The sequence below is a fragment of the Somniosus microcephalus genome, chromosome 4 (assembly GCF_052327205.1).
Source record: "Somniosus microcephalus isolate GS21.2 chromosome 4, FLI_Smic_1.0, whole genome shotgun sequence".
Classification (NCBI taxonomy): Eukaryota; Metazoa; Chordata; class Chondrichthyes; order Squaliformes; family Somniosidae; genus Somniosus; species Somniosus microcephalus.
Genome location: NC_140990.1, coordinates 215,493,468 through 215,511,289, shown reverse-complemented (window position 1 = coordinate 215,511,289; position 17,822 = coordinate 215,493,468). Strand labels below are relative to the sequence as shown.

Genomic DNA, 17,822 nt, shown 5'->3' with positions numbered 1-17,822 from the left:
CTGTGCAAGCATCTAACTGAAGCTGTTGCTAAGCTGCAGAGACGCTTGCAAGCTGTGCTGATTGTTTTGAAGCTGTTGCTAAGCAACAGGGTTTGTTGCTAGATACGGAGCTCAGAAGCTCCGTATGTTTTAACTATAGCGCTCGATTCTCCGGCATTGTTGATAGACTGGCACCAGCTCGGTCCCGTCCGTGCCGGATACCAGAAAGTTTCCTGTATAATGTGTGAAAATGCAAGGTTATCCATTTTGGTAGGAAAAATAAAAAAGCAAATTATTATTTAAATGGGGAGAGATTACAAAATGCTGAGGTACAGAGGGATCTGGGGGTCCTTGTACATGAATCACAAAAAGTTAGCATGCAGGTACAGCAAGTAATTAGTAAATCAAATGGAATGTTGGCCTTTATTGCAAAGGGAATGGGAGTATAAAAGTAAGGAAGTCCTGTTACAGCTGTACAGGGCGTTGGTGAGACCACACCTGGAGTACTGCCTAGTTTTGGTCTCCTTATTTCAGAAAGGATATACTTGCATTGGAGGCAGTTCAGAGAAGGTTCACGAGGTTGATTCCGGAGATGAAGGCGTTGTGTTATGAAGAAAGGTTTATCAGGTTGGGCCTATACTCATTGGAGTTTAGAAGAATGAGAGAGGATCTTATTGAAACATATAAGATTCTGAAGGGGCTTGACAGGGTAGATGCAGAGAGGATGTTTCCCCTAGTGGGGGAATCTAGAACTAGGGGGCATGATTTCAGAATAAGGGGGCATCCATTTAAAATGGAAACAAGGAGGAATTTCTTCTCTCAGAGGGTCGTGAATCTTTGGAATTCTCTTCCCCAGAGAGCTGTGGAGGCTGGGTCATTGAATATAATTAAGGTGGAGATAGACAGATTTTTAAATGGTAAGGGAGTGAAGGGTTATGGGGAGCGGGCAGGGAAGTGGGGTTGAGGCAAAGATCAGATCAGCTATGATCTTATTGAATGGCGGAGCAGGCTCGAGGGGCCAAATGACCTACTCCTGCTCCTACGTCTTATGTTCTCTCATGCTCCTTCTCTGTCATCACCTGTGTGTCAGGGAAACTTACTTATGCAAAAGACAACCTCTGTAAACACTCGAGCCCCATCTTAACTCTCAACCATTCTGTTAACTCACATAGCCTGCCTGAAGGGGTTCTGCTCGTCTTGGAAGCACAGATCATTAAAAAGTGTAATGCTCCTGCACGACTCATCATGGGATGCATGTGCTCCTATGCGGGGGGAAGGTGTCCATGCCACACATTCCTTCAACATTTTCTTCTCTCTCTGCAAAGGTATAGGTTGCGAATAACTATTGATAAAGAATTGCAACTGGGAGAGGAACACCAATACTGCCAACTGAGAACAAGCTCTGTAAATAATAAGCAGACAGGACAGTCTGTGGAGCCAGTGAGCGAAGGTTGGTGAAGGCAGGACAAGGTTCATCCTAAGTAGTGTCAGCTTCATGTGCTTTCTCTGCAGTATTACAATTCCCTCACACACAGCCACCATTTTGTCAAGGAGAAATGTCAGTGTGTACAGCTAAACTAGCTCTTCTGTGTTTCACACCATTGGAGGAATAGGCTGCTCACTCCAATGAGGTCATTAAGGCTCTTGCTCCAGTGTGGCAGTTCTTGGGATGGTGGAGGCTGCACTGACAGCTTCAATAACCTCCTTCCACAAGGCCTAAACCACCCTCATATTTGGCATCATTTCCTCGGTGGCCAATAATCAATCCTTTTAGCATTTACTTCAGCCATCCAAATCTCCACGGGTGCATCTGGGAGCTCTTCCTGCTGCTGACAGCCCTCGGCCAAGGCTACTCCTCTTTCACACATTCTTGCAGTTATACTTCATGCTGTTAAAAATGTCAACCCTTTTAACCAGCTACAGCCTTTTAAAGGCTGCAACAGCATTATTTCTCCTCCCTCTTAGGGTGGTAACCCACTGAGGATCAGTATTACTGCTCCTTAGTCCTGGACAATGAGGACACTGGGAGGAAAGTTCAGTATTTGGGCAGCAGAAGTCCTGCCCTGCACTAACCTGTCAATCTGAGTGGAATCCAGACCAGAGTGTCTTGTACTACCTAACCCAATGTTCTTCTTAAGTGCCAGCTAGTGAGAAAATGCGGGGGTTGGCATGGATAATGAGTCAACCTGAGACACATCATTTGTCATGTCGCCGTCACTGAGCATTCCCTCAGTATATCTGGCCACCTGCTGTGAGGTCACAGAAGCCCTGCACCAAGTTCTGACCTGCTCAGCCACCTCTTCCCAGACTTGTACCACCATTTATATAGTGACAGTAATAATTAGGGTTGGGTTTGGGGTGGAAGTTGGGGAAAATGTAGCAGGAGGGTTAGCCACACCTACTTCACTTCATTTAATTGCAGAGGAGCAAGCTCTGGGCAGAAGTTCCTCATTGCAGCTGGCAGAGAAGGGTGCCCCTCATATCCAAAAGTGACACAGGTCCTTGCCAGGACCTCCCTTAACATCATCTCCAGGGCTCTGTTGCTAAACAGAGCCATCCCCACCTCCCCCAGAACTGGGAGACCTTTGGTTCATTTCCTGAAATTGTACTGGGAGTGCACATACAATGTGTTAGTGTGGAGACCAGAATAGAATTTCAGCCTACATGCAAGCTGCTCCAGGTAGCTGCCTGCAGATGACCTCATAAGGTTGCCTGAGCATATGGCCCAAGAATGGCCACTCTGCCAGCAGTGCGCTCCAACTTTTCTTGGGGCACCTGTTCTCCCAAGATGAAGTACAAAGAAAAATGACTCCATCACCTAATTTGCTAATAATGTTTCCTAATGGGTTTTTGTTAAGTCTTGTTCCTTTAAAGAACAAAACATCTGTCTGCATTGATGACAGTGTTCTGTCTTACCTGCATGATTAGGCTTGTCCATACCAACTCCCTTCAATGAAAGAAATCTGAGGCAGTAAATAAAATTTCAGCATCATGATTTCCTCAAGTGGAACTCAAGAACAAATATAACAAAAATACAGGATGAGGCTTAAAAACTGCCCATTCACATGCCAAACAGGATTTGCCATCAACACATAGTTCACAAACCGTTCAATACTGATAGGAAGGCTAGCAAACTTAGTTTTAGTACAAAGAAAATGATTCAGACATCAATTTACTCAGAACCCAATAGGGAGAACGTGAGGAAGAAATGGTTGCGCCTTTCAAGCATGCTTCATAGAAAAGGAGGCCATGGGTGCTTCACACCAACTGCATCTGACAAGAGGCAGATGTCAGGCAGAGACCGCAGTAACATGAATTCTTAGTTAACTTGGAGAATGCCCATAATTTAGCAATTTCTGGTATCAAAGGATTGCAGGAACATCACACTCTACAGAGTTGAAGTCATGGTCTTGATACAAATGTACAAAAGACTTCTATTTAGTATAGTATGCTTTCAAGATGGAAATCATCTTGAAAGTCAACAGCATTATCACTAGGCTGCTAAAACTTAAACTGTTCTATGGCAGTGCTTTCAAGAGTCATGCTGTCAAATGGAAACCCAGCTATCAGTGCGACAGATTTGACCTTTCATCTGGGTCAAGAGACAATTTATCTATTGGAACCTGATAGATCCGTTAGCAGCCAGGACTACGAGATCCAAAGACTAAGTCCTACCATATCTTGTAAATGACCCACACACATTTAAGAGGTAATGGAAGGAAGAAACTGTCTCTGCCATAGGATTGATGGGACAATTTATGGCTGTAACGGTGACATCATGAAATTTGGAACAGAACTCTGGCAACCTCTTGTTATAGAAAGTCACCATGAAGATACCTAAATAAAGGGTCCATTTGTGCAGTTAGCTCTTGCCCTGCTGGGAATGTCTTGTCGCTTTGTTCTGCACTCTTGCCGGGTTTTGGGCTGGCAGTTCCACTGTATTCAGTTTGGATCTCTGCCATATTTAACTGCAGAAGTTTACAGCACAGATTGAAGCTATTTGTATCACTGTGTCTGTACTGTCTCTTTGCTAGAGCACTCTCAACACTAATCCCACTGCCCGTTCTCTTCTCATAGTGCTGTATCTTCCTCGGCTTTCATTTTTAAATATTCTTCCTTTAAACGGTGCAATGGTTTCTCTCTCAACTACCCAATGAGGCAAAACCTTTCATGCTCTAACATGCATAAGAAATTTCTCCTGACCTCAATCCTAATGACACAATTAAAATTAATGACCCTTCATAAAATTGAGGAGGGATCTGGTTTGGGTAAATTGGGGTCAAAGACTGGCAGGCAGAAATGTATGGGAGCAATGGGCGGCCTTGAAAGAGGAAATGGTTCAGGTAGAGTCTACGTACATTCCCACAAGGAGGAAAGGGAGGGCAACCAAAGCCAGAGCTCCTTGGATGACAAAGGAGTTGGAGAGTCTGATAAAGCAGAAAAAGGGGGTGTATGACAGGTGTCAGCTTGATAATACAAGGGAGTCAGACTGAATATAAAAAGTACAGGGGATAAGTGAAAAAGGAAATAAGAGGGGCAAAGAGGCAGTACGAGAATAGATTAGCGGCTAATATAAAAGGAAATCCAAAGGTCTTCTGAAGGCATATTAACAGTAAGAGAGGTGTCAGAGGAGCAGTGGGGCCGATTAGGGACCAAAATAAAGATCTATTGGTGGAGGCAGAAGGCATGGCTAAGGTACTAAATGAGTACTTTGCATCGGTGTTTACCAAGGAAGAGGACTTTGCCAAAGCTATGGTAAACGAGGAGGTTGCCGGGATACTGGATGGGATAAAAATAGATAAAGAGGAGGTACTAGAAAGGCTGGCAGTACTTAAGGTGGATAAGTCACCCGGTCCAGATGGGATGCATCCTTGGTTGTTGAAGTAAGGGTAGAAATGGCATAATCTTCCAATCCTCCTCAGATACAGGGATGGTGCCAGAAGACTGGAGGATTGAAAATGTTACACCTTTGTTCAATGAAAGGGAGAAGGATAAACCTGGCAATTACAGGCCAATGAGTTTAACGTTGGTGGCGGGGAAGGTTTTAGAAACAATAGTCTGGGAGAAAATTAACAGCCACTTGAATAAGCATGAACAAAAGGCGAGCCAGGATGGATTTGTTAAGGGTAAATCACGTTTGACTAATGATTGAGTTTTTTGATGAGGTGACAGAGAGGGTGGATGAGGGCAATGCAGCTGATGTTGTGTATATGGACTTTCAAAATGATTTTGATAAAGTACTACATATTAGGTTTGTTCACAAAAATCGAAGCCCATGGGATAAAAGGGATAGTAGCAGCATGGTTACAAAATTGGCTTTTAAAGGGGGTGGAAGAACAGAGAGATCTGCGGGTGTTTGTGCACAAATCTTTGAAGGTGGCAGGACAGGTTAACAAAGCATATGGGATCCTGGGCTTTATGAACAGAGGCATAGGCCCCGATTTTCGGCTTGTGTGGGAAATGGTCGGGTTTCCCCGAATGTGGGGTTTCTGACACACATTAAAAAAGTGTCAGCCAGCTCCACGCAATTTTCCCTCAAGTGGCCAATTAATTCCCAGCATGTGGGAAGCCTTGCCAATTGTCCAATTCGAGTCAGAAATCCCCACAGTATGATGTCATCATTCGTGGTGCTTTCAAGGTCTATAGCAAGCACTGCATCCTCTGAAGGCTTCCAAATGAACCATACAGGATGGCAGAGGAGCCTGCAGCAGCTGTGGCCAGTGTCAGACCCCGAGCTGCCTCCAAATTCGACGAGGCTTCACTGCAGGCATTATTGGATGGGGTTAGGGCCCAGAGGGAGGTCCTCTTCCCTAGGTCAGGGAGGAAGAGGCCTCCCACTGAGACCAATGCTGCATGGATGCAGGTGTCAGCAGATGCCAACTCGCTGGGAGTCACCAGAAGAACCTTGGCATTACATCTCTAACTCCTTCCTTTACTCCCCCACAGTACCATCCAGAGCCCCGTCCTCACTGTGGAGGAGGAAGAGGCTGTGTAGCCAGACTCCTCAGAGGAAGCTCCAACCTCTGAGGACGCAGCGTCAGCAGAAGTAAGCGCACCCAGCACCAGCGCAGACACTCACACCTCGGGGGGACCTTCGGGACATAGAGTAGTGTTGTCACCTGGTGTTTCACAGCTCACAAGTGAGCCTCAGCAGATTCTAGAGACAAGGACAGCAGTGGAGAGTCCTCGTCGGAGGGCGCAGGACTCTGCCAGCTCAGCTCAGCTACGCTGCATGTCGACCCTCTGCCTCTGGGTCCATCCGCAAGAGAAGATGTGATGGATCTCCATGCACAGATGTAGGAGTCTCTGGCAGGTTTTGTCTCCAGGGTCGCTGCGAGTGTGGAGCGAATGGAGGAGTCCATAGCGACCATGAGCAGAGCCTTTGTGGAGTCATTGGTGCAGGAACGCATCCATGGAAAGGTTGGCAACCTCCATGGAGGAGATAACTCGCCAGGGTACGGAAAACATGATGAGTGCTCATAAGAGAATGACATCTCATCAAGTTGGCCATCTGTTGAACAGAGAAACCAGATCTTCATGGAAGTCCTTCTGAGTAGGATTGCCAGTGCAGAAACGGGTCCCCATGGCCCCCTAAAGCGCAGCAGGGTGCTCTCAAGCCACTTCCAAGCGCTGGCCCCTTCTGGCCTGTGCAGCTTCAGGTGAGTGAGCAGCAGCCTGGTGCTCCTGTTGCTGATCCTGCTGTTCCTGGTTCTGCTGCTGTCGCCTCTGCTGCTGGAGATCCTCTAATGGCAAGAAGGGAAGGAAAAAAAGGCGTCCCATGCTTCTCGTAGATGCCTCCGCTGAGGAAGCGCTGAGTGAGGGTGGCGAGAGGGGTTTCCCAGGAGATCGCATTGGAGAAGTGTGTGAGGCTGCAACCTTCCACAGCTGTGCCTAAGCCTTGAAGAAGTAGCCGCAAACCTGCAACAACAAGGTCCTTCAACATACAAGTGCTGTCCCTTTAAATCGCAGCTTCTCCATTGACCTGCAGCTGACAGCAAGCAAGCCGGCAAGCTTCACGCCAGCTCTCAGCAGCGGGGTTCCCCGCAGGCGGGTTTGATGTGGGGAAAGCCCCAAAGTTGCAAAGGCGCCGGAGAAACTACCTCAACAAGCTGGTAATTGCTTATTAGTGCTCCGACGACCAGTCCCGCCAGCGGCGGCCGGGACTGAAGCGGGGCGCGGGGAAACGGCGGTCTGAAAGTCGGACGGGGCGGGGAATCAGGCAGGGGGGGGGGTCCTGACCCGCTTTTTCGCTGATTTTCGGCCCCCGGCCGCATGAAAAGCCGCCCGATGGCGGCCAGAAAATTGACCCCATAGAGTACAAAAGCCAGGAAGTTACGTTAAACCTATATAAAACATGAGTTTTATATAGGTCTCAGGTGGATTATTGTGTCCAATTCTGGGCACCACACTTTAGGAAAGACATGAAGGCTTTGGATGGGGTACAGAAGCAATTTATTAGAATGGTTCCAGGTTTGAGGGATTACAGTTAACATGGATAGACTGGAGAAGCTGGGGTTGTTCTCCTTAGAGCAGAGAAGGCGAAGAGATGATTTGGTAGAGGTGTTTAAAATCAGGAAGGGTTTAGATAGAGTAAATAATGAGAAACCTTTTCCAATGGCTGAAGGGTCGATAAAGAGGGCACAGATTTAAGGTGATTGGCAAAGGAACCAGTGGCGACATTTGGAATGCACTGCCTGATAGGGTGGTGGATACAGATTCAATAGTAGCCTTCAAAAAGGTAATTGGATAAATACTTGGAAGGAGAAAAAATTGCAGGGATATGGGGAAAGAGCAGGGGAGTGGGGCTAACTGGTTTGCTCTTTGATAGACTCAATGGGCCGAATGGCCTCCTTCTGTACTGTACTATTTTATGATTACTGAGAAAATATTTACCTACTAATCCAACTAAAACCCTTTATTAATTTTAAAATCCTCTATATCTCTCCTTTTATCCTCTTTATACTCCACCGAGAATAACTGCAATATCTCAAGCCTATCCTCATAACTATAGTTTCTCATCCCTGGTATCATGCTGCTGAATCTATGGCTTTAATATTCTTTTTTTAATAGGGTGGCTAAAATGGCACACAGTACTGTAAATGTGGTCTAACCACTGTCTTGTACAAGTTTACCATTGCCACTCTGCTCTTGTATTCTATGCTCCAAATTTATAAATCCCAGAATTCTACTGGCCTTTTAAAAAAAAAAAATAGCTTTCTATCTGTGCTCACACTTTCAGGGAATTATGTGTTTACACCTGAGGGTAGAAATTGGTCCCTGACCTTTTGGGTACCAAATCAGTCTGTGCCTGAACATGTGGGCGCGTTATGTGGAGAAATTGGTCCTGTGCCTCAGTAACATTGAATAGGCCAACTGCCAGTACTACTCGTGCTGTTCATTGGCAGCTTGCCTAACTGGAGCCCTGAAAATGACGTCTCTATGATGCTATTTAAAGGCACCCTGTACCTCTTAAAGAGGTGCACTTTGGTGGTGAATACTGGAATAAATAAATCTGCCATGGACACTTCAAATATGCCTAAAACAGTTGTTGTGAATTGTCCCCAGGTTCTCAGATGCTGCACTGGGGGTCCTGGTGGAGGTGGTCCACCAGAGGATTGAGTGAGTGAGTGAGGCCGAAGAGTCTTCAGACAAGTGTCCAAGCAGCAGTGGCAAGAGGTGGCATCTAGTACATGGCTGCAATGCCGCAAGATGTTCAATGACTTCAGCAGGGTTGCTAAGGGAGAATTCCTAAATCATATCTTGCATTACTCTCCTCAGTTCCGCACCACTTGTAGCCCAATTACTCACAAGCTTTCTTTCCCCCGCTTCCCTACACTTTCCTGCAATCACTAAACCACACTTCACTACACCTCCTTCTGCTACTACTCATACATCTGCTAATCGCCTCACTATTTCTTCCCTCAGTTCCCTACAACTCTGCCACCTTTCCCACTATGTCCACACCATTTGATCATGACATGCACATCCTCAAAACATTTCACTAGCCTACCACTAACACCATAGTGCTAGGTACATCTCTTCTTTCTTGCAGGACAAGCTGGCACACAATACAAGGGACCAGGCAGAGGGAGAGCCTACATCCATGTCCTTTTCCCACTCGAGGAGGTGGTCCTGGACATCATGGGCAGGGGGTGAGTCGGGCCCGCAGCCACTGCAGGATGTGTCACGCAGAGTTTTTGTACATCCACCTCTTAAACTATCACTGATATTTCCAAGTGCAGGAACTTTCTTTCTTCTCTGGGCCACCACAGCAGTTGCCAGGAGGTGCTGTCCTCATTTTCCCCTTCCCACTCCAATATCACCCTACACACTCTGTATGACCAAGTGCAGCTCTTGCAACTGCAGGTCTGTGGACTCTCCCTTCCTGGTGTTGCTGCTCCTCATCTGGCAGCCCCAATGGCTGACCCAGCAGAACACCGATGACAGCAAAGACTTTTTAAGCCCTTCAATTGAAGCCAAAACCAGCCCAACAAGCACCCTAGCAGCTTGAAATGACTAACCAGACTTAAGTGTGAATCCCTTCAAATAGCACTTGTGAAGGTTGCTTCCCAACTATTCTCACCATGATTTACCAGGTGGGCTTAAGAACTGCCGGCACAAACCAATTTCCCAAATCGATCCCAAATTAATGCAAGGACTCTCATTATAATACTTTAATTGGCTCCACACTTCATTCAGGCCGGTGGTGCCTGGGGCGCCTAAAGGGCACCCACACCAATATGGTGACCAAAGCACTTGTGGTTCATTTCGGTCACCTGCGATCTATGCTATAAATGTTGAGGATCTGTTTCGCTCCTGATAAATGGGCGAAGTGAGGCCCATTTTCCCCTCCAGTCTCTGTTTCTCCACATTCGTCAGCATTTTTCAAATGATTTCATACTCTCATTATCTGTTTTTCCTCCTAAAATGCACTCCTTCACATGTTTCTGCATTAATTGCACCTGGCTACCAATTCCACCAACCTGTCTATGTCCTCCTGATATCTTCTGCCGCCTCCCCCCCTTGCTGTTTGCTTACCAAATTTGATATCTTCCTACCTATGCCCCAAATCCAAATCATCTATATATTTATATTATATATATATATATATATACACACATTGAGAACCAAAGGAGACTCAGCACTGAATGCCCCTGGGAAATACCACTTCCAAGCAACGTTGTTTAACAACTAACCCATTGTTTCCTGTCCGCCAAATAACTTACTGTCCATACTGCTACATTTCCTTATACCATATGCCTGAACTTTTATAACAATCTTCCTGCAAGACGCCTTACTGGATGCCTTTTGAAAATCCATATATGCTGCACCTACTGTATTCACTTTACCTATACAATCAATGGTTTCTTCAAAACAAAACTACTAAATTTGTCAAGTATGTCTTGCTTTTAATAAATCTGGGCTGGTTGTTCTTGCATGTCCCCATCATCTCTGAATGTGCACAAATTTAATCCTGAATTGCCCTGTCCAGCAGGAACAGGGCAGGGGCAGTTAAAATCGCTGCAAAGGACATACAGCTCAAATCCCGCTGGCCACCATTTTAATCGTGCAGTTCTTTTTTTAGTTGGCTGAGGCGCCTGCCTGAGTTTCAAGACTACATGCAAATCGAGGTCCTAAGATGTAATTGGGGCAACAGGCAATGTCATTTTAACATGAAATTGCAGAAGACGCACCCCACCCAGTAGTAAAACCTAGCAGGATTGGTGTCTCAACAGTATTTAAAGGAGCACTCAGCTGCAGGTAATTGGATCTGTACGCCATTGTGTTGTTTGGATTGCTAAGATAATTTCCAGCGCCCAAATTACTTTCTGATATTATTAGCCTTACTTATCCTCAGTGAGGTCTATCTGCTTATCATGGGTGCTATTATTACCTGTTTCATTTGGATGGAGGAACAGGAGCAGCAACAGCAGCCTCAACAACCAGCATAAGTAGCAGCTGGGCCTAACAGAAAACAGCAGGTGAGGGGGGCTTCTCAAGGTACCAGGTATTCAGGCAGCTGTTACAATACTTTTATCCTGTGACATTCAACCGTCCTTGCGGTATGTGACCATTCAACATGTTGATTGCTGTTTACTAGATTGTAATTGTAAAGATTAAGGGGGAAAAATTTGGTTGATTTGCGCCTTCCGTTAGCGCCAATGGGGCGCAAAGCAACGAGCGCCCGGATGCGACGCCACTGACACCTCCTGTGAAATTCAGCGGGAGGTTAGCGGTGGCGGTAACTGTTAGCGCCCCGCGGTGCTGTGCCTCCGGTGATGACATCATCGCCGTGCGCAGCGCCCTGGCCGCGATCTTCGGTAGCACCCCCTGACTTACCACCGGACATCATGTCCGACAGGGTCATGGGGAGTGTATGTGCGGCCGGGGTGGTGCAAATTAAAGGGGAGGTGCCAGGTGGCCATTTTGTTGTTGGCCGCCTGCCAGCACCTGCCCCCGTTGCTGTCCCCGGCCTCCTGTGAAGTTCCCCCGTGGGGTGCCAGCTGCGCTCCGTGAGCCCGGCACTCCTCTTTTGCCGGCACACTGATGCCTGGTGGCCCAGCTGGGTCCCAGGTCGTGCTGTGCAAGGCCCCTCACCTTTAATAAAAGGGGAGGAAAGCCTGCAGCAGTACGGTGGCGCTGCGGCATGTTGCGCTGTGATATTCACTCACTGCTGGAAGTGCCCTGCCTCCCTCTTGGAGCGCTACCAGTGAATTCTGGGTGCGGGGGCGCTAACTTTTTCCAGGCACTAAAAGTAGCGCCCTGGCGAAGGCAGCGCCACAAAGGGGGCGCGACCCAATGTTGCCTCCCAAGACCTATGCAATGAGTTGTGAATCTCCAGAACTTGCTGGTTGAGGTATGCTGCTCTGCCATTTGCTTTGCACGAATGGCATCATGCCCTTAGCCTCCCAGTTATTTTTAAGAACTTGCTGGATTTGCACATTAATTGCCCATTAAACTCCACAGAAAGTTAAGTCTGGTAATAAAAGGCACAAGTACCCTTTTAATAATGTGATCATTGCATTAACACTCTGGCCCAAAAAGGCAACAATTTAAACTGTTCAATCTCATTCCTGCATGTAGTCAATCTCATTCCTGCATGTAGTCAATCTCATTCCTGCATGTAGTCAATTATTGTTGAGAGTATTTTTGAAGTGTCCTTTCTTACCCTTGCTTTTCCTTTTTGTCTTTCCCTCTTTATTTCTCTTTCTGTACCTGATTTGGCTCTAACTCAACCTCCTTCTCCATTGTTCCTTTGTTTCTTTCTCAATCCTTAAATCTCATTAGTTAAGGAGACACACTGTTGCTCCTGTTATTCACTAAGGTCCCAGATACCCTCGTGCTGTTATCATCTCACACTCACTCAAGTTATGGTGCAATTTTTTTTTTGACGCTGAAGATGCCTCACTCCAACAAGATATGGCCCTTTTTATCACATGACATAGGTTGCACCGGCAATTACTAACACAAGTTCTTGGCATGGGATCATGCCATCAGAGAAAAGAAAAAGTGGCCAATGTGTCACCCTTTCCTTTTAGTGGCTGATCATCTTTCTCCCCCCATCTCTGGTGTTTGCCTGGGAGAAACCAAAATAGTTGGGGGGAAAAATGTGTTCCTACCTTCACTTGTTCTTGCTGCATCACAGGTGCTGCTACTGTCATAGGACTTTGGGTGTAAACCTGGTGGTACGGTGCTTGAACACTGTGATCGGCATAGGGCTAGGGGGCAAAAAGATCCAATTACTAACCTAATACCGTACACTACACAATGATCTGACAAAGTACAAAAGTGGGCAATGCTCACAAAATATCCTAATTTCCCCTCAGAATGACTACTGATTACCTTTTGGAAAACCTAAATTGAAGTAGGACAAAAATTTGAAATGAATGTGTTATTGTCTTAAGGCACCAAGACAACACCACCAACCCCGGCATCAAGACAACATTATTTCTGTGATTATCAGATGTTTGGAGCTCTAAGCTTTACTCCAGTTCGCCCCATGGGAGGTGGCAGGAATAGGACAGTGTGAAGCACAACGAAAGAAAGAGATTGAAGCTGCGTGAGGGAATACGGAGTGGCAGACAAACAAAGGAAGACTTTCCCGATGCTCTCACTACCTACCTCCGTTCCAATCTACGTAAACTATGCAACCTGCATCGTATCATCTACAGGTGTCAGTCTTAACTCAGTGGTTGCACTCTTGCCTCTGAGTTAGAAGGATGGGGACGGTCCCTGATAATCAGGAGAGATTGGAGCTTGGTGTGGGGTGATCAGAGCCAGGCAATCGAGAAGGAGAGATCGGGGCTCGGGATTGGAGCGTGGGCAGGGGGGGAGGGAAAAGAGAGATCACCGATCGCAGCTGCGATCGGCAGAAGGTTTGCTCGAGGGGTTGGGGGGAGCACTCCTGCTCCTCCTGGCCTACAAGGAGTGCTCTAAAAAGCACTTGCCTGCTGGAGCTGGCTACTCCTGTCTCCATTTCACTGCCAGGTTTCCCAAGTCCTGGGAAACTTGGCTGGCAGCTGTTACATTTAAATTGGGTTCCCAATTGAACTGTGGGAGCCTGATTTAAATATGTTAATGATGAAGTGCCCCGCCTCTCCAAGACAGGACACATGCACACCACGTAACTCACTACCTTAAAAATGGCAGCAGGTGCGTACGCGGCAGGTTGGGGATGTATCTCCGATTTAATTTTTTTTTAAAAACTCGCCAACCCTCTCCTGCCTGCCATTTGGTGGGCGGGGGGTATAATATCGAGGCCAAAGTGCATAAGAGGTATACAGAGAATAAGAGACAAGGACAAAGAGTGAATTAGAGTCACAGTGAAACTGGTCGATAAGCACAGTGCACCACAGACGAGGAAGTTGATGCCGTACTTTTCCTTCCAATTTGCATGGCCCGGGGAACATTAAGTAAAAATTTTCACTTAGCTTAATCTTCAACAGCCTGAGGAAGCTTGCAGATCCTTTGGTCTGCATGAGCACAAAGGCAGGCTGTTGGACCAAGGATCTTCAGGCACCCCTGCAAGTGCCCAACAGTTGAATATGGAGCAAGAATAAGGTGGGATGCTAGAAACATTCTTCATGCCTCATTAAAGTACCAATACTGGGCTCGAGTCTACTACAGGCACAAGCCTAGTTACACTCACTGGGGAAGCTCCAGTAAATCCCAGTGCAATGTGGGTGGAGACCTGGCGTGACCGGTCTCCACCTTTTTCCCTCTTTCCTGTGCCTGATTCCCCAAGAATAGTTAAGAGTATACTCCACTGACAAAATATAAAAATGTGAGGAAAAACAGAAAGTGGAAGGCAAACAGAACATGTCAGAAAAAATAGAAATGCACAGAGAAAGTAACATTAATACGGAGATGGGTTTAAATGTTTTTTTTTGTTCATGAGCAATTCCAAAGGCGATCATCAACAGTTTATTTAACAAAGAAAGTTAGAAATTACACTGCAAGGTACTGAATCAATTGTTAAATACAGCAATTTGTTTTTATTTTGATTAACCAGTTAGTCATCTTACCTCTGGCATAGAGGCTTCCATCACTGGAAGTGGAGGAGGTGCACATCCGCCATCCTGAGGCATTTCCACTGGTTGATATATTATCTCAGATGGTTGTAGATATAAAACAGAGGCTGTAGAAGCTGGTGACTAATGAAATAAGTAAGCAATGTAAATGGCACTCAAGTATTTGATAAAGTTACACATCAATTTAAAACACTAGGCCATTTGAGTAAGTTCTAGAAAATATTTTGTTTGTGAAAATGTGTGTGTGTGTGTGTATATGAGATGATGTGATACAAAAAAGTGTACATGAGACGGTGTGATACAAAAATCCAGATTTCTACTGTATCACCAAAACTGCAAAGTACAAGCATGCAAAACGCCTCATTTGGTTTTCACTTAAAAGTAAAACTGTTCAGAAGGATACATGGCTTTTGTTATATTTTTTTGTAAGTGAACAACAGAAGTCAAATTACCCCTCTTCAGTAAGTCCTTCATTTTTGAGTCTACCTCAGGCTCCGCATACATAGATAAAAAGGGCATCAGCCAAACAAGTACAAAAATGGCACAATGTCTCTTATTTAATGTTTCATGGTAACCTAGTAAGTCGCATCCTTTCTCCAGACCTTTCTGTACAGTATATAATGCTATATAAGCAATCCTGGTCAGAAGTTTTTATCACTGGTTTTGTGGGATGCTTCACTTTCATTAGTCAGTAAAACCAAGAGGTGGCAGAATGCAGGAAATCTGATGCCAATTACTTATCATCTCTACAGGTAAAACTTTTTCACTAAAGTCAGTTTTTTCAAATACTATAAATAAAACTGGAAAAATACAACATAAGAACTTAAGAAATAGGAGCAGGAATAGGCCATTCGGCCCCTCGAGCCTGCTCCGCCATTCAATAAGATCATGGTTGATCTGATCTTGGCCTCAACTCCACTTTCCTGCCCGTTCCCCATAACCCTTGATTCCCGTTTTTCAAAAATCTGTCTATCTCCACCTTGAATATATTCAACGACTCAGTCTCCACAGTTCTCTGGGGTAGAGAATTCCAAAGATTCACGACCCTCAGAAGAAATTCCTCCTCATCTCCGTTTTAAATGTTAGACCCCTTATTCTGAAACTATGCCCCCTAGTTTTGGACTCCCCCACGAGGGAAAACTTCCTCCCTGCACCTACCCTGTCAAGCCCCCTCAGAATCTTGTATGTTTCAATAAGATCACACCTCATTCTTCTAAACTCCAATAATAGGCCCAACCTGCTCAATCTTTTCTCATAAGACAGCCCCTTCAACTCAGGAATCAACCTAGTGAACCTTCTCTGAACTGCCTCCAATGCAAGTATATCCTTCCATAAATAAGGAGTCCAAAACTGTACGCAGTACTCCAGGTTTGGTCTCACTAACGTCCTGTACAGTTGTAGCAAGACTTCCCGACTTTTATACTCCATCCCCCTTGCAATAAAGGTCAACATTCCATTTGCCTTCCTAATTACTTGCTGTACCTGCATGCTAACTTTTTGTGTTTCATGTACGAGGACTCCCAGATCCCTCTGTACCGCAGCATTCTGTAGTCTTTCTCCATTTAAATAATATTTAGCTTTTTTATTCTTCCTACCAAAGTGGATAACCTCACATTTTCCCACATTATACTTCATCTGCCAATTTTTTGCCCACTCACTTAACCTATCTATATCCCTTTGCAGACATTTTGTATACTCAACTCTCTTTCCCACCTATCTTTGTATCATCAGCAAATTTGGCAACAGTACACTAGGTCCCTTCATCCAAGTCATTAATATAGATTGTAAATAGTTGAGGCCCCAGCACTGATCCCTGTGGCACCTCACTAGTTAGTTTGCCAACCTGAAAATGATCCATTTATTCCGTCTGTTTTCTGTCAGTTAGCCAATCCTCTATCCAGTCCAATATATTACCCCATACACCGTGAGCTCTTATCTTGTACAGTAACCTTTTATGCGGCACCTTATCGAATGCCTTCTGGAAATCCAAATACACTACATCTACTGGTTCCCCTTTATCCACCCTGCTCGTTACATCCTCAAAGAACTCTAGTAAATTTGTCAAATACGATTTCCCTTTCATACAATCAAGCAGAGTTAACATGGTTTTATTATGATTTTCTAAATGTCCTGCTATTACTTCCTTAATAATGGATTCCAGCATTTTCCCAATGACAATGTTAGTCTAACTGGCCTATAGTTTCCTGCTTTCTGTCTCCCTCCTTTCTTGAATAGGGGAGTTACATTTGTGGTTTTCCAATCCGCTGGGACCCTTCCAGAATCCAGGGAATTTTGGTAGATTACAACCAACGCATCCACCATCTCTGCAGCCACTTCTTTTAAAACGCTAGGATGCAGGCCATCAGGCCCAAGGGACTTGTCAGCCTTTAGTCCCATTAGTTTGCCTAGTACTCTTTCTCTAGTGATAGTGATAGTTTTAAGTTCCTCCCTCCCTATAGCCCCTTGATTATCAATTATTATTGGAATGCTTTTAGTGTCTTCTACCGTGAAGACTGATACAAAATATTTGTTCAAAAGTCTCTGCCATTTCCCTGTTTCCCATTATTAATTCCCCAGTCTCATCCTCTAAGGGTCCAACATTTACTTTAGCTACTCTCTTCCTTTTTTATATACCTGTAAAAGCTCTTACTGTCTGTTTTTATATTTTTAGCTAGCTTACTCTCATAATCTATCTTCTCCCTCTTTATTTTTTTAGTCATCCTTTGCTAGTTTCTAAAAATTTCCCAATCGATTGGTCTACCACTAATCTTTGCAACATTGTCTGCCTTTTCCCTCAATTTGATACCATCCTTAACTTCCTTAGTTAGCCACGGATGGTTCAAATTTCTCGTACAGTCTTTCTTTCTCACTGGAATAAACCTTTGCTGAGAGTTATGAAATATCTCCTTAAATGTCTGCCACTGCTTATCTATAGTCTTACCCTTTCATCTATTTTCCCAGTCCACTTTAGCCAACTCTGTCTTCATACCTTTGTAATTGCCTTTAAGTTTAGGATACAAGTTTCTCACCCTCAATCTGAATGTGAAATTTAATCATGCTATGGTCACTCTTCCCTAGAGGGTCCTTTACAATGAGATCATTAATTAATCCTGTCTCATTACACAACCAGATCTAAAATAGCCTGCTCCCTGGTTGGTTCCACAATGTATTGTTCTAAGAAATCATCCCGAATACATTCTATGAACTCGTCCTCAAGGCTACCCTTGCTAATTTGATTTGTCCAATCTATGAAGATTAAAATCGCCCATGATTATTGCATTACCTTTCTTACAAGCCCCCATTATTTCTTCA

General features: G+C 45.1%; 1 protein-coding gene across 5 annotated transcripts in view; it reads right to left on the bottom strand.

Moving 5' to 3' along the window:
- LOC147120208 (protein boule-like) overlaps positions 1 to 17,822 on the bottom strand; it is a 145,600-nt gene that overhangs the window by 33,695 nt on the left and 94,083 nt on the right. For all 5 annotated transcript variants that reach the window (XM_085985798.1, XM_085985797.1, XM_085985801.1 and 2 more), the window contains exons 9-10: positions 14,505 to 14,633; positions 12,600 to 12,698 (exon numbers count right to left, since the gene is read on the bottom strand). In XM_085985798.1, the coding sequence (XP_085841924.1) occupies positions 12,600 to 12,698; positions 14,505 to 14,633 (228 nt within the window). The remainder of the gene's footprint in view (positions 1 to 12,599; positions 12,699 to 14,504; positions 14,634 to 17,822) is intronic.